At 40.5% G+C, this 16,517-nt stretch overlaps 1 protein-coding gene across 3 annotated transcripts in view; it reads right to left on the reverse strand.

Annotated features, from left to right (window-relative positions):
- Positions 1-292: 292 nt before the first annotated feature.
- uacab (uveal autoantigen with coiled-coil domains and ankyrin repeats b) overlaps positions 293-16,517 on the reverse strand; it is a 43,289-nt gene continuing 27,064 nt past the window's right edge. For 2 of the 3 annotated variants that reach the window (XM_054620139.1, XM_054620147.1), the window contains exons 4-19: positions 16,217-16,281; positions 14,847-14,904; positions 14,089-14,159; positions 13,580-13,686; positions 12,558-12,739; positions 11,930-11,967; positions 11,481-11,537; positions 11,145-11,252; positions 10,648-10,680; positions 9,470-9,562; positions 8,547-8,577; positions 8,389-8,438; positions 5,401-8,115; positions 5,002-5,154; positions 4,245-4,310; positions 293-3,344 (exon numbers count right to left, since the gene is read on the reverse strand). In XM_054620139.1, coding sequence (XP_054476114.1) covers positions 3,273-3,344; positions 4,245-4,310; positions 5,002-5,154; positions 5,401-8,115; positions 8,389-8,438; positions 8,547-8,577; positions 9,470-9,562; positions 10,648-10,680; positions 11,145-11,252; positions 11,481-11,537; positions 11,930-11,967; positions 12,558-12,739; positions 13,580-13,686; positions 14,089-14,159; positions 14,847-14,904; positions 16,217-16,281 — 3,899 coding nt within the window. In that variant the 3' untranslated portion in view covers positions 293-3,272. The remainder of the gene's footprint in view (positions 3,345-4,244; positions 4,311-5,001; positions 5,155-5,400; positions 8,116-8,388; positions 8,439-8,546; positions 8,578-9,469; positions 9,563-10,647; positions 10,681-11,144; positions 11,253-11,480; positions 11,538-11,929; positions 11,968-12,557; positions 12,740-13,579; positions 13,687-14,088; positions 14,160-14,846; positions 14,905-16,216; positions 16,282-16,517) is intronic. The other variant, XM_054620156.1, reaches the window with a different exon arrangement.

Raw genomic sequence — 16,517 nt, forward strand, 5'->3', positions numbered from 1 at the left:
CATGAAAAATGTGTGGATCACCAAAGTAATTTAAATACATCTTCTGGGGACCATGAATGTCTGTAAAATAATGACAATACCTTGAGTAAAATGCTGATTAACAGCGCAATATAAAACTTTGACCTTAAGAGGGCGCTAGATGAAAAGTTAGAAAGTCACCAAATCCAGTATGATTCATCCTCTGGGGACCATGAAGGTCCGTACGAACTGTCATGGCCATCCATCCATCCTCTGATAGTTGTTGAGGTATTTAAGTCTGGAAATACAAAAGCACTGAACAAAAATGTGGTTTTCTATGTTAGGCACTTTTATTGATTTTGTATTACTGATTCACAAACACAAAGATTATTGTCAAAGACGTCAACCGGTTTAAACAGACCGGTACACAGTGAAGTTGTTTAGAGATCGACTTAGATTCAACTTACATTCTATGTTAAACAGTACATGGAAGACAGAAAGTAATTATTCATAACACCTGCATTACAAAATGCAAGAGGCATTTATTAAACTATCTGTCGATGCGAGTTTTTTGGCCAAAATACAAAAACGGAGAGCGAGTATTTTAACCGTGTAAAGGTGGAAGGTAAAGACAGGAGTGCTTCAAAAGAAATAACCGTAAAGAGTTTTGTTTATGCACATAAATAAATGTTTCTGCTCTATTCGGGTCACACTACAGTTAAACGTTACCCTGAACCTGTTTTGTGCCGCTCTACTTCCAGACCTGCTGAATATCAGAATTGTCACACTGTAGGTACAGTAATCAAAGTAGTACAAAGCTATGAAAAATATATCAGTGTAAAGGCATAAGAGACTCGCTCAACAATCACAACACCACGACACGACACCATCAAGAGTCACAAAGAGCGGGCTCAGGGGTACGCAGCCTTTTTTGCTCTAGAAAGTATTCACTTCTGCAGAAATCAGGTTTTGTATAAAGTCAAGCTTCAGCTGGGACATTAACTGTCTTTAAACAGGGGGTTTGGTTTAAATGTTATAATGCTAAGCAACAGATACAAGTAGATAACGCTCGGTCAATTTAGTGTTACATTCACATTTTATATTCTCTCAGCTATCCGTGAGATTTAACACATTTTACAGATATTACAGCTTCTAAATAACAGCAGCTGCTTACCCCTGGGCCACACTCATTATTACAACTTCTACCAACTTGGCCTGCCAAGTCTCTCCACTAGAGGACACTCTGGTTTCAACAACAAAAAAGAAAAAGGACGACTTGCCACTGCAAACTGTGGGACACAGCAAGAGATCTCCTCTCCCTCCATGACTCAAATCCAGCACAAACCATGTCAGGACTCAATTAGGCTGTGAGAGTGACATGACTCCCAAATATGTCATTATATTACTATCTGCCACGGTGCAGAAATTACGAGTACTTTTAGATTTGGAGTTTTGTTTTTTTTATCCTCTACAGGTCTTTGGATTATTCTGAAAACGTGGGTGCTGGTTTGGACCTCCAGGAGACAATAACTGAGCCACAAAATGAGTAAAGAGAGACTCAAATGTCTCCAGTAAGTAGCTGACATTAACAAAGTTAAATGATAGGTTCACATTCTTTTAAGTCTGTCTTAAAACAATTATGACAACATTAAATATGGGATGCTGTAATCAATCCTTCTGTCCATACTGCATGTGAGGGGTTCCTTTATAAAACTGTTCTAAAGTAAGAGATGTCCACAGTCCTCTTTCTGTGAGACAGTCAGTCAAATCATGTGGGTAACTTCCAAAATTTAAGACATTTTATTGCAAAATGTCCTTTTTCTTTAGCAATGTCTTGACAAACAGGGGATTTTAAACTAAGAAAAGACAGCTGCATAATTGTTATGACTGCTTCATACTGGTGAAGCCTCATTTGCAAAGCTTAAACTTTTGAATTTGCTTTTGCACAGCGCCACAATCTGTTACAATTTTATCGTGTTAATAATAATACATATTATTTGTATAGCGTTTGTTACGAAGAGATCTTTTCACTGCCAGCCAGATTACAGCGACAAAGAACTCCTTATATACACATGCTGTATTGATTTAAAGGGCATGTACACAAGTTTTAAAGGGGTATTTTAGTATCCAGTATGAACAGGAGGAATGCTTACAGCAAATAAAACCTATTTCAGTGTTCAGACAATATCTATATATTTTAAGGAAAACCCTATGTATTCTGCCTTTAAGGTCCACTTGAAAAAGAAATGTGAACGTTTCCCTCAAATTCTAGCAAACACCGCTGTCCAACGTGAAAACATACTGTATGAGAGCTGACTGTCAGGTGGGAATGTGAAAAGTGGTCTTTGTGTTCATGTCCGTTTTACATTTTAATGAGCATGTGAAGAATGAGTCATCTATGAGAAGGTCATACATGTACAATAACTGTTAAAGCGGCATAACAATGCAATGATTTTGCATTATCATGCACAACAGATCCCACAGTGATGTACGGAATCTCATTCTCATATACCGTTCTGTAAGAGGAAGAGGAAAATGTTCCTGCATAAATGGCAAAAATATAAGGCAAAATTATTTCACAGTAAGGGTGTCACGATTTAAATTCATTTTTGATTCAAACCGTAGAAATCAAAAGCAGCATTGCCGATTCTCAGTATCATTTTCCACTTTTCTTAAAAAAAAGAAAAAGAAAACGCACTTCAAATACGACGCAGCGTAGCTTACTGGTAGCCTGCAGTAGCACTTTTTGCAACAGCATGGTGACTGATGAAACAAGAGAAGTGTAAAATCCTCCTGATTCCCTGATGTTGTAAAGTATCCTGCTGTCATCTAGTGGCTCTTCTTATCGTGTTTCAACAGTTTGTTCTCTATTTACTGGTGAAATAAGTCATTTTTATAACATTTTAAATAAATCTGATTTGGAGAATCGTGACACCCCCATTTCACAGGTAAGTTTGATACATAAATTGATACGACAGCTTTTTTTAAGTAAGGTTTTCATTTGCTGAGATCTATGAAAGTTGAGATAATTTGTATCTAAATCTACGGTTATTGACTTTTACCTACAACATTGATATTTGGGAACCAAAGTGCAGCCATACTAATATATAATTGTCTGTTTTTTGCAATATTGCCAAATGACAAACACATACACACATGCGCACACACACACGCACACGCACGCACACACACACACACACACACACACACACACACCGGGCACCCACAGGGGCCACAGCAGGTGAACTCAGCAGTAGGAGATGTGAGAATGGTGAATTTGAGTCAGCAGGCAGCGTTTTGTTTTCGTAGGAGCTTTAACACACAAACTCCTGTCTCATGCGGATGATCTGCAGTAAGGCGGCCTGAACGTCCTCGTCCATGTGGCCCTGCCAGAGAAACAGTCAGAAAGGAGCTTCAGTTAATCCATCCGTCACGAATTTCTCAATAAAAGCTCCTTTTATCAATTACTCGCATAACATAATAATTCTGTGCTTCAGCTCCAGACGGCTGCGGTGCACTTACACCTTCATATTTTTAGATATAATTTGGGCTATAATACATTTTTTTTCTTGTTCTAATGAGTTATTTTGCAGACGGCTCCCACTGGACATCCAACCATTAGAGTTTCAATAACATGTTCCCAAACCATCTGCAATGTCTGCCTCTAATAATCAGCAGACTTTCACACATTTGACCGTAGTGTAAACATATGAGGTAGCATCTCTTCGCTGGAATGGTGACAAAGTGCTGAAAGTTGATTGATCTTGATTTGACCAAAGCTGAACCATGAATCAATAAAACAGATGTGATTTCATAAACATCTTTTACTGGTTTTTCTACAGATCATTCAGTGATTGCAGTGTTCGTTTATTGTTTTAATGTGCACTGCCAGTTTGTCATACGAGCCTTCAGTGATTTGTTTCGCCTCTCAGAAACGTCGGCTGCATGCTAACCAGAGCCGTGCTGCAGCTGTTGTGACAGCTCACAATATCTGTCAATTACTTCCTTTTGCCATATGGATGGAAAAAGTTATGACTAGAGAATAACATCTGTGAAAGGAGTTTCTATGGAGGTTTAGTTATCAAAATCAGAAATGTGTTGCTCTCTTCATGGGTCTGCCTTTTATGCAATTAAGAGTTTTAATATAAATTATTAATATCTTCTCCATAACAAGTTACATTGTTACTGTCCTCAACATGCTCATATAATTATATAACTGTCTGAACAACAGAACCTAAGACCTTTCATGGGAATGAAAACCCCACAGATCAATGAGATAAACGTACCTGTGCTGCACTGAGAAGATGAGTCCGATAAATGGAAACCACCTCCCTGTGTTGCCTCTCAGCATCCTGATGGAGCAGAAGAGAAAGACATGAAGTGGTTATTGAACACCTCAATGTTAGGATAAGAACAGCACATATTCATTCTCTGCAGTTTGTTATATTTTGCTTTTTGTCATGACATATGTTGGACATATTTGAATACAGAAATGAAAACACTATCATGATCACATGCAGAACAACCTTAAGCTTATCTCACTTTGCCCTTAAGGCCATTAAATCTTTAATTTCTATTACTATTTCACTTCCAGTTATTCTTGTTTTAATTTGTCTGGAATCTTAACTGCATTATTTATTATTAAGTTTCTTATTTGTGTTTCTTGGTGCCTACATTCTTACTCTGCTGTATTGTAAATTAGGTCTCTGCATCAATGTATTTGTGAGTTAATATATAGGTTGAATTAATTAATTCTAAATCAGTCACTTCCCGTAGTTTCCATGTTTTATTCTATGAACTACTTGATAAGCCATTAAACCCCAAAAATCTTACCAAATAACACATGGATTATGAAGCCAAAATGTGGCAGCATAAACTTTAAATGTAATTAATAATCTTAAGGAAAGATTTTTTTAATACGACTGTAAATAGTTTTTAAATGAAGATGATGGTGTTTTTAACAGAGAGACAGTTACTGTGCTGTAAATGGAATATAAAGCAGGATATACACATGTCAACATCATTGTCTGTGTGTCCACTCACAGCCAGCTGTTGCTGTAGGTTCTTGATCTCGGTGTGGAGTGTGTCGATGTGCTGCGTCTGTCTTTTATTGGGCGCGTTGCTTGTGTACGCCAGCTGGGACAGACCGTTTAGTGCCTGCTTCAATCGCTCAACATCTGTCAGCAACTCTGTGATCTGAAACACGCACACAAAGACACGCAAACACACACATGTTAATGTTCCTCCATATATCATTACTTTATCAACCACGCAACAAAACTGTAAAAAATAATTTCATCCTTAGAAACAGAAACGAATTAGATTTTATTTTTATTGTACATGCAGGTTTTTTTTTTCCCCTTAGTGTCAAAACAGACACACAAATTATTGTCAGTGGAGGAACATCACATTATGCATCTATCATCTGCATTATTTTGTTACCTTTCTGTCTTTGGCTTCAGTCTGCTGAGCTGATTTCTGAATCCCCCTTTGAAGATCACGGATGGTGGAGAGCGACTCATCGTATCTCTCTTTCAGCTCCCTGATTTCACTCTCGATGGAGCGTCCCTTCTCCTGGACGGCCTCCATCTCTGCCCGCGCCCGGCTCTCGCCCTCCCTGGCTTGGGTTGCCTCCCGACGGGCCTCTGTGCTCTCTTCTGCTAAGCTCCGAAGCTTGTTGCTCAGGTTGGCAGCCTCCTCCTCCAGCTGCTGCTTCTCCTTCTTCAGCTGGTTCATTTGGTCTTCTTTGTAGTTAATTTCCTCGAGAGCCTGCGTGGCCTGGAGGAGCTCGGATTGCAGGGCGGACACGTCCTCGGCCCTCTGGGCGCTGTTCTCCTCCTCCTCTCGCAGATCCAAACGAAACTTAGCGACCTCGGCCTCCAGGGCTTCCGTGGCCTCGGCTTGTTGTTGCAGCAGAGAAGCCTGATCCCCGCGGCGGTCCTGAACCTCTTTCTGCAAGGCGCAAACCCTCTGGGCCTCCTCCTGCTGAGCATCCCTTGCTTTCTTGCAATCCGCCTGGGCTTGCCGCATGGCGTCATTGAGCGCTTTAAGCTCCGTGTCGTACGTCGCAATCCGAGTCAACTCCGATTTCAGACGCTCCTGGAGGTTCTGGATCTGAGCCTTGCCGTGGGCGTTCTGCTCTTGGAGATCGGCTTTCTGAAGCGTAACCTCCTCGTGCTGCTGCTCTAACTTGACCAACTTCTGTGTTAATCCCTCAAATTTATCCTTGAACTCCTCCTCCACATTCTTGTGCTTTTCACTGGAAGCTGCAGCGGAGTCTAGTCTCCGTTGAACGGATTCGATCTCAGCTCTTAGTTTCTCGTTCTCCTGTTTGACGCTCTCTCTTGCAGACATTTCTTTCTTATACTTCTCTTCCATCTCCAACAGCTTGACCGTCAGCTCCTTCACCTGAGCACTGTGAGAGTGCTCCTTCTCCTCGGCTGCCGTCAGTGGAATAAACTTGGACTGAATGGCCTCCTGTATGGTGTCGAGTTCTTTCTTCTGCTCTTCCAGTTCCTGTGTGAGCTTTACCGTTTCCTCCTGAGCCAACACATAATTCCTTGACACTTCGTTTGCTTTATTCTCTGCCTCGACCACGGCAGCATTCAACTTGTCTGTCATAGCTTTGTGGTCTTTCTCGCTCACGTAGTCCTTTTTCATCTCCAACTGGACTTTTTCCAACATTTCTTTTAACTTTTCATTTCTTTCTTTCACATTCGTCAATTCTTCCCCACTTTCTTTACCCTTGGTCTCCAACTTCAACCTCTCGGCTTTAACGCTCTCTAAGGTGGAACTCAGCTCCATCTTCACTTGCTCGTGCTGCTGTCTGGGCACATACTCTCCCTCCATGCTCTGCTTCAGAGTCTGGCTCTGCGTGGTCAGCTGCACACACTCTCTATCCCGGTCTTCACATCTCCTCTGCAAAAGTGCAAGTTGCTTCATCAGGTCGGCGTTCTGGGATCTCAGAGCTTCCATTTCACTTTGGTGTCTCTCGGTGGCGCTCTGGAGACTGCTGATGTTCTCCTGCAGCGCTGGCCTCTCGGATTGAAGCTGCTGGACTTGCGCCTCCGCTTTGCCGTAACGTTCGCTGGCCTCCACCAGTTTGTCCTCCAGCTCCTCCAGCGCCGTCACCATGTTCCTCCGCGCTTCATCGTGCGCCGTCATGGGAACGTAGTCCATCTCAATCTTGCTGTTGAGCTCGTCCAGCTGCTCTCGTAGTATGTCTCTCTCCTCCTCGCTCTCCTCGACCTCCTGAATCAGAGACTGGCTTCTGGTGGTCACGTCCACCAGTTTCCTTTTCAAAGAGGCGTTCTGCTCTTCGAGTGCCGCCCGTATCCTCTGCTGCTCCTCAGCAGCAATCGCCCCCGATCCTCCCTGGGATGACGGGCTGTCCAGCTTTCGATGGAGATCGGCCACCTCCTCCAGCACGCGGTCGTAGTCCTCCCTCAGCTCAGCGATCTGCCGTTCCTTCTCATCGACTGCGTTGCTCAGCAGGTTCTTCATGTTGTCAAACTTCTCAGCTGGCACCGTGTGGCCGTGTTTGGCCTGGGTCTCCTTTAAGTGGGTTTCCATTTCTAGAAGGGTTTCTGCCAGTTCATCTCTGTCTGCGATCACTTCTCTCAGCTCTTGATTCGACTTCTCTGCCTCCGTCGCCAGCTGGTTCTCGCTGCTCTTGTACTCCTCCAAGGCCTTCTCGCTGTGTTTGAGGCGGTTACGAACGCGACACACCTCGGCCGAAGCTCCTTCATACTTGGCCTTGACATCCTGGAGCTGAGCGCGCAGCTCTTCCGCCGCCTGGCCCCCTAAGTGTTCCTTCATAGCGACCACATGGGCCTGCAGCTGTTTGACCTTACACTCAGAATCCAGCATCCTCTTCTGGACGTCCCCCAAGGCGTCCTCCAGTTCTTGGACCTGCTGGTCGGCCTGTTTCTGGATGGAGTCCCGACTAAGAACCAGCTCTTGGCACTCTCGGTTCTTACGGTTCAGGGCCGTCTGAACCCGCGCCGTCTCTTCATCCGCTGCCTGTTGTTTTCTCTTGACCGCCTCAAGTTCACGTTTGAGGGCATCCAGTTCTCTAGAGACGTCCCAGCCTGCAGTGGGCTGACTCTTCTCTTGAGGTCTGGACAGCGAGCGCGACATGCCATGATTCTGGAGCATCTGCAGAGAATGAGGAAAAACTGTTTTGATTAGCGTTATCCTTTATTTTTATGGAAAGCCAGACACTATATTGGAGAATAGAGAATAGATGTTAATTGCTTTGTAACATATAAAAAAAAAAAAAAGGTTTCCTGAGCTCTTTTTCCTTTGATCTGTAAACTTACAGACTTATTATTTGTCAGTTATAATTCTCCCTTACTGAGGGCAAGAAAAAAGAATAACAATTGGGATCTGAATATTGTATAAACAGTTTAATTTAATTCATAAACTGACCTGATCAGAGTCCAGACTGTGAGCTTGTTTGACCAAAATGTTTTCTTTACCTGCGAGGAAAACAGTGTACAAACACAACATTCAGACATCATCATACTCTACAGGTGAACGTTGAGATTATGGGACCAAATGTTTCTTTATGAAGAGACGAAGCTTACCTTTGATAACAGACTGTCCAGAGTAGTCCCCCTGTGAATACACACAGAAACACATACTCATTACAAACGGTTGAACTGAGACTTTTTAGACTTAAAATAAATTCTATTTTCAACACTTTATGGATTATCGTAACCTTTGCATGGACTTGGATGTCTCAAAGTGATAAAAAAAACCTTTTATTGAAACATTGCCAGTGCAGCTTCAAATAGCAGCATCCAAGGAATGACATGACAACGTCAGATCACAGCAGCAAGGACAAAGAATATACATCACATAAATAGTGCATTCACCAGACAGGACATATTGGTAATATGTTTGTTAGTTAATTAAGGCAACTGCAGCTAGATATAGATGGTTTGAGCCACACAGATTTATTTCAATAACTTACTGCATTTATTTTGCATTTTCTCAAAGCAGATACACAGTTAATTAGGTACACTAATGGAGTCCAATACAACAGTACTTATTGTCCTTACTCATTTATAATGTTCATGTTTGGTTGAAAATAGAGAGGTTTGATTTTGAACTGTGTGATTGATTTGGGAGAGAGGTGCTTCTGGTATTTAGCCTGCCATAATTGATGTAAATGGGGTTGACAAAATAATAATAAAAAAAAGAAAATTGTCAGTATAATTCTTATCAGTTCAAAAGCATCACAAACAAAATACTCCAAATGAACCATAAAGTTGAATCAATGCATCTAAATCAGTACCAACAAATACTGCGCATTATAACCTTAACATTGTATTTGTTGTTTGCACTAATGTTGTGTTAGACTGCAACAGTTTTAGCCGGATGTACCTAATAAACTGGAAACTGAAAAATTAAGTTATTTGTGTGTAAACCAACAATCAGATATGATTAACTTTGTTGAGGAGTAAATGCTCAAAGTAAAAATCGGATTAAGTATAAAGTCACTGACCAAAGTGCTCCGGAGCTGAACCTTGACAGTCTCTTGGCCTCGAGCTCCATCCTGACTCTCTTTGGAACCGAGTAACATCTTCAACTGCTCCTTCTGATTCAAGAGGGGAAAAAAACAAAGATCAATAAATGGCTGATTACTGAAAGATGGCAAATACAGCTTAATGATATCATTTATCTTATTACTCACTTTAGATACTTTTTTTTTACATCTTTGAGAAATGTGCCAAAAATATTTGCCACACATCATTTGTTAAGGGCTTCTAAAACTATTATACAAGCTGTAATTTACTCATATATTAAACATAGTGTGAACTGCTTTGGTCTTTTAAAAACTTACACCAGATACCTAATAAATGTGTTGCAGTGCTTTCGTCTGTAACACGTATTTCTGTCACCACTGAAGGCGCTTCAAGTGTAAAAACATTATCAAATGGGCTAAATGAACATGTTTGGAGCAACACTGTTAACCAAAGTGCTGCAAATATTCAATCATTTTTCACTTTTATGATTATGTTTGATTGTTGATAAATTATGAAGTGTTTTTTAATAGTTACATCTGACTAACAGATCTCACTGCACACAATCATCTATTAAAAAGCAGCAACTTCTTGAAAGAACGAGTCTCATTCATGAAACATACAGGAGCACACCCCGTTACTTGTGTAAACATGCACAATGACATTTGTTTGATTCGTAGGTTTTTGTTTATCTTTCTTCCCCGACTTTCTGACTATAACACTGGAACTAACATTACTGTTTTTTTTCTTCTTTTTTTTAAGATTTGTCCCAGGAAATATCAAAATGTTGAATTGCTACAGCACTTGACCTTGAATCCTGAATGCGTGGCGCTGGTAGAATGTTATAAAGTGTTATTACATCACATCTGGAATGTGCTCCCTTCCTTTCCCCTTCAACTCAACATGTACAGTTCTGTGTCCACACCGCTCCACCAACACCCTCCACCTCTTTTATTTGCTCTTATTTTTAGGATCCTGAGGTCATACAGTAACTTAAGACGTCTCCACACTGCTGCACTCATGACTGCTACTGATTCATAATCATGGCATGTTGATAATATAATAAGCATCCACTGTAAGATTCTTACAAACAAATGTAACCAAGAAAACAATCATGAATGAGGCACACGATGTCCAATAAATCATTTCAGTTTCATACCTCTTTTTGAGCGTCTTCCACAGTGCTCTTTTCCTGCAGATGAATGAAAAAAAGAATGCATATACAGTCAATTAAGGGATTAACAACTAACAATAAACCAGGAAAAGTATCTATTGACTTTCCTCGTTATTATTCTGGCAGTTACAATTGAGGAATTTATTATGCTCACTGAATAAAGTAAGTCATCTCTATTTTACATCAGCAAACACAAATCACAGATCCTGCTTTGTGTTTAGAAATGTATTACACGTCCCTTAATATAAGTATGATGACATTAAAGCAAGAGAGCTTGACTCAAATAACCTTTAATATTATATTTGCTTATATTTGTCACTCAAAGCTCTAGTTTAAGACCCTCGGATGTACCCCAAAACTCAAAAATCAAGCAAGCAGTAAAGGAAAAGCAAGCTTCGAAGGCTACTCTTGCTGCTTAGCTTTTCTTTAGCCAAATAGCTCTTGTTGTGTTGTTGTGTTGTTGTTGTGGTTGTGTTGTTTACCTGTGTGAGCTGTTGCTGTAGCACGTTGACTTTATCTAACAAGGCTCTCTGATCCTGGTGGTATTTCCTAACACTTTCCTGAAGGGTCTCGTTCTGCCTCTCCAATTCCTGAAACAAAGACATAAAACGATAAAGCTTACAAACTTAAACCAACAAAAACACAACTACTGAATGCTAAAAACAACACAAAATGTATCAGTGCTTCATGGATAAGGATGTCTTGATGATTTAATTTGACTTTGGATGCAGTGAATTCAAGCAAACACTTTTTAAATGTCAAAAAAGTTGCTTGTGTGTTTGTGTGGAACAGGGAGGCTGGAGTTAAACAGCACTTACATGTATGATCTGATCCCTTCTGCTAACCTCAGCTGCCTCTGATCTCTCCACTGAATGCTGAGGAGGAGACAGGATTGTTTTTACAACCATGTTTTGAAGATATAAAATTACCGTAGGTTATGAAAGTGCGCAGAGCAACTCTCCCTTATAATCACTAGATGGCAGTCCTGTACATCTGAGCGGCTGTGAGTGATTCAAAGAAAAAAATAAATGTTTGAAGTGTGGAACCACTGGAGGAAAGTGCAGAATCTAAAGGATTCAAAGTGTCTTAGCATTTGAATGGCCTCGACCTTTACCTTTGCCCTCTTTTAACAAAGAGACCTGCCAAAACAATGGCTACACTAAATGTCAGTGTATAGAAGTGTGGAGAATAAAGGCTGCTCCTCACTAAAGGTGGGGTTTAATAGATGAGATGGTGTGAGCCAGTAAAGTTAATAAAGCAGGATTACCTGTCGCTTCAACTGCTCCATCTTCGCAGTCTCTTTATCTGGAACAAAACCAGAAAACAGCAAGTTAAGACTTCCTCACACTCAAGATTTGATAAAACAGGTATGTTTACGGATCAGTGCTTCTTCAAAACATGCTCAAGGAAAGGAATGCAATCAATCAGGACAAAAATATACTAGAGAAATAAGGAATCAGGAAATAATCGTGAAAGTCAAGATTATGGCTAAAGATATTGTGAGATATTAAAATTGAGAAGTGTTAAAACACATATAGACAAAGACTAGAAAATAAATAATCATACAGAATATTTACATTCTGCTTTGACATAATTATAGATTCTACAGCAGTGTGCCACACTTTTGCTGCTGTTACCTATGAGAATCACTGAAATAATATTTTAAATATTGCAATGCAGCTGAAACAGAGCGAGCTAAACTCTGGAGACTTGTTGCTCTTCGTCTAAATCAACTTTCACCTTCTTTATGTAGATTATGTTTTTTGAAAGAAAAAGGTGAGGTGATTCTCAGCTTTAATGCGATGCAAAAATGTTTTTTTTCTTATATTTATTCCAAACAAACTGCAACAGAATTATTTCATGTTTAGTCTCTGTTGTACTTTTTGCCATCTCACCTCTGGTGGCTTTGTCGAGGTAACTTTTGACCATCTGAACGAGCTCCAGGTTCTTGCTGAGGCGAGCGTAGTGAAACGCATCGTGACCCGAGCCGTCCACTGCCTTCACGTCGGTGCCGTTCTTCAGCAACACCTCCACTGCATCCTTACAGCCGTACTCGCAGCCCAGAATCAGCGCCGTCCTGAGGGCGTCAAGAAACAGCGTTTATGAGCGAAGAACATGCACAAACTATCCATGAAACAGTTATGTCTGAATAAGAGGATGTCAAATCAAAACATGTGGTACAAAAAACAATTCACTGTGCACGTTGTTCCACTGCTGCTGAATAATTAAGAGCTGTGGTAGCTGAGCTGAGAGGATTTGTCCTTTCCTTGGCACAACATTTAGTTTTTTCTAACATTTTTTAAGATCTGTGTTTCCTTTTGTTATAAATGCTGCTCAGAAATCAAAGAAAATGAGTCAGGCAAAACGTGTCATACATTAGTGTGACCTTAAAAGTTATATGAAACAGAAAATAAAAATGTAATACTTTCTCAGACAATCTTTATTTTTAATGCATCTAAAATATAAGATATTGTAACACTACTGCAATCTATATAATCAAGCCATGGAATTTGTTTATTTGTGAACCCCCAACAAACAGAAACAGAAAACTGGTTTGTCTATTTAGCCAGGCAAATGTACTATAAAAATATACAGCATCTTATTACTGTTGAAATTTTCAACATCTACATTTACTGATAATCATAACCTGCGTAACACAGATTTAGCTAAAAGGTTTCTATAATCGTTTTTTGCAAAGAAAGCCCTTTCAGAAAGGCCTTTTTTATTTTATAATAAGTGTGAATAGCTGGCACAGAATTTCCAATATTTTCTAGGACCTGACGTTAATGTCAGAAAGACTGTCACAGCAAGGAAATCTTCAGAAATTCAAATAGGGCGTTTTTTTCCCAATTATTAAAATGTGTTTCTGCCAACAAGCTGACCAAAGATAAACACCAGGATGGGAGATGTTTCTTACTTTTTTTGTTTGTCCCGGCTGGTGATGTCAGCCCCTCGCTCCAGCAGCAGCTGACAGATGCGTGGATGACACATCTGGGTTGCCAGCACCAGAGGTGTCCTGCCATCCTGCAGGAAAATCAAATCACATACACATGAATACACAAATGTAAATCCAAAACCCACACAGTTATGAGAGGAGGATGTTAGTTTAAAACAAAACTATAAACTTAGCCATGTTGGTTTTTAAAAAGCTGAATTTTCAGAATGAAACCGATCACTTTTCAATTCCAATCAAAAGAATCAATTCTAATCCAACTTCAAAGCAAAAAGAGTAATCCAAAATTCAGAGAGCTCTAAATTAATATTCAGTGAACACCTTTTTGTGCTGCTCTAACTAACCTTGAATGTCATTGACAAGGAGTGAGCCAATCAATACACTTTTCTATGACGATAACTGAACTGAAAATATCTTAGAAGTGACCATTACAACACACTGTGTGAAATTAAGTGAAAAACCCAAAAACTCACGAAATCAGTGGTATTCACAGAAGCCCCGCTGTCACAGAGAAGTTTCACGCTGGAGGAGCAGCCGGCCATGACTGTGGAGAAGAAGAGTAGAAATGATTGCAATCATTTCACCGCATTTATCACTGAAATACACATGTGTGGATCGATCTGATCCAGCAGCAGCGTGCAGCTGGTTTATATGTTGACAAGGTGAGAAGGCTAGACAAGCACTCTCTTTAAAATGAAGACAGCATGGTTAAATTATTATACTGGAATATTTTATGTAATGTCCTTCATATTAATGATAATGTGAGCATGTTGATGTTCTGCTGATCAGGGTTTTGATTTATTTTTAAACAGATTAGAGTACAGTAAACCGTTTGTTAAGATAATGCAGAACACAGTCGAGAGTAGAGTAGTTCCTAAGATAAAGAGTTAAGTAGAGTAAAGTTCAAAAGTGTAGTGAAGGGTAGAGAAGATTAAAGTATAATAAAGTAGAGTAGTTACTAAGATAAAGTATAATAAAGAAGAGTAGAGTGTAGTTCTTACTAAGGTTAAGAGTAATACAGTAGAGTAAAGTCTTTGCTAAGGTAAAGTAGAATAAAGTAGAGTTAGGACTAGGGTAGATTCCAGTAGAGTCAGTGTCAGAGTAAAGTCAGTATTACAGTAGAGTAGTCAGTTTAAGAGAATACTTAGCATTATACTACAGTACTAGAGTAAAGTCAGTATGAGATTGGAGTCAGTACTAGAGTAGAGTAAATACTAGAGTAGAGTCTTACCAGCATCATGTAGAGCTGTTCTTCCTTGTAGGTCCACATTTCCAACTGGACTGTTGTGCTGTAGAAAAACAGAATCAAGTTAAGCTAATTATTTTAGAGTAAAGTTCTGGATCCCTTAAGAGAGACATAATTGTTTGTCATAAGATCTCTATATATGATTTCATCACATTATCTTATATAGTTTCTATTTAAAAAAAAAAACTATAAATGAATCAATTTGAATTATTGCCCTGCCATATTCAAGTACAAATAATTAGTTATTCAAAGTCAGATGAACTTGAAAGAATCGTGGCTTATTTCACAAAGATGTTACATTTTGACAATTACTCCAACAGAGGAAAGACCACTGACTGTTTCAGCTCAAATCTACCCCTGGGAAGAACTTATTTTAAGTAATAGTTTCATTATATTTGAATAGTTGCAGAATACAATTATTAATTTCCACTGGTCGCGCGGTGGAACCTGAGAGGCAACAGCAGGCAGGTCATATTAGGCTAAGTGGCGCTGTGATGATATGCTTGTGACATCTCTACCCAGTCAGTCAGCTGGTCGGAGTGTACCACTGCGGTGATGAGGGCCTGCTATGAAGGCCTTGAGGACTCAATGCTAACAGGGGCCTCGGTGTTGCTGGGTAGACTTGCCAGCGAGCTCCACTATAAACACCCAACTCTCTCCAGCAACAAGGGCCAAAAATTAGCTGCACGCTCAAGTGACAAAGCGAAGGGGGCGGGGGAGGCATGACCGGCAATGGGATATCCTATACTTTGAGGGTTCGGGCTGACGAGGGAGATAGTGGAGGCGGGTGGGGGTGGGGGTGGAGGGTGTTGGCGTCCAGCTGCTATGTCTGGTGCGATGACGGCACCAAGAATGGACGGCAGGTTTGCAGGAGGGTAGCCTTGTCAACACCGCTGACAACCCCCTGCCAACAGCCGCGATCTCAGTTAGATCACTGCTACGAGAGGGGGGGGGGGAAGGGCTACGACACTATGAGAGCACAATGTTGCAGAGATAGCCCCCGTGATTGTAAACACATAAACCCCCCTAGCGGGACACGGTGACTCAACAGGGCCTACTGTTGACCGATACGGAGCGGGATCAGCTGCCAGAGCTGTTTGGCAATAATTATTTAAAGAAGGAAACGGCTCTGACTGGCCAGTGACTGGGAGGCAGGTCTGTGGAGCAGTCATGCAGTGGAGTGTGTGTAGATGCACAACACACCAACATGAGGGGCAAGAAACTGAATCAAAAAAAAAAAAAAACCTGAAACAAACGCTAAAATTTGACATCTTATCTTGTAGTTTGGCACGTGAATATATCAGTCAGGTAGAAATATTGTTGGATGAACACATGGACGATGAAATGCACTTTACCTGCAAGAGTTTCTGCACACACAGAGAATGTCCGTTTCTTGAAGCCTGATGAAGAGCATTTTTGCCTGCAAGCATTAAATGCAGCAATCAGAAAATGAAATACAATCACAATCACAATCACAATGTGCAATTATGTCTCAATGACCGGTTAGACTGTACTTAGCATTAATCAAACATTTGTCACGAGCAACCGGAACACGTCGCTGTTGCTCTGCTGATGCTAAAAAAACCTAAAGTTTACTGCACATGTGCCATTGATTGCACCACGAGATTCATCAGTGAACCGCTTTGAGTTTGTCTC

This window comes from Anoplopoma fimbria, chromosome 2, assembly GCF_027596085.1.
Source record: "Anoplopoma fimbria isolate UVic2021 breed Golden Eagle Sablefish chromosome 2, Afim_UVic_2022, whole genome shotgun sequence".
Classification (NCBI taxonomy): Eukaryota; Metazoa; Chordata; class Actinopteri; order Perciformes; family Anoplopomatidae; genus Anoplopoma; species Anoplopoma fimbria.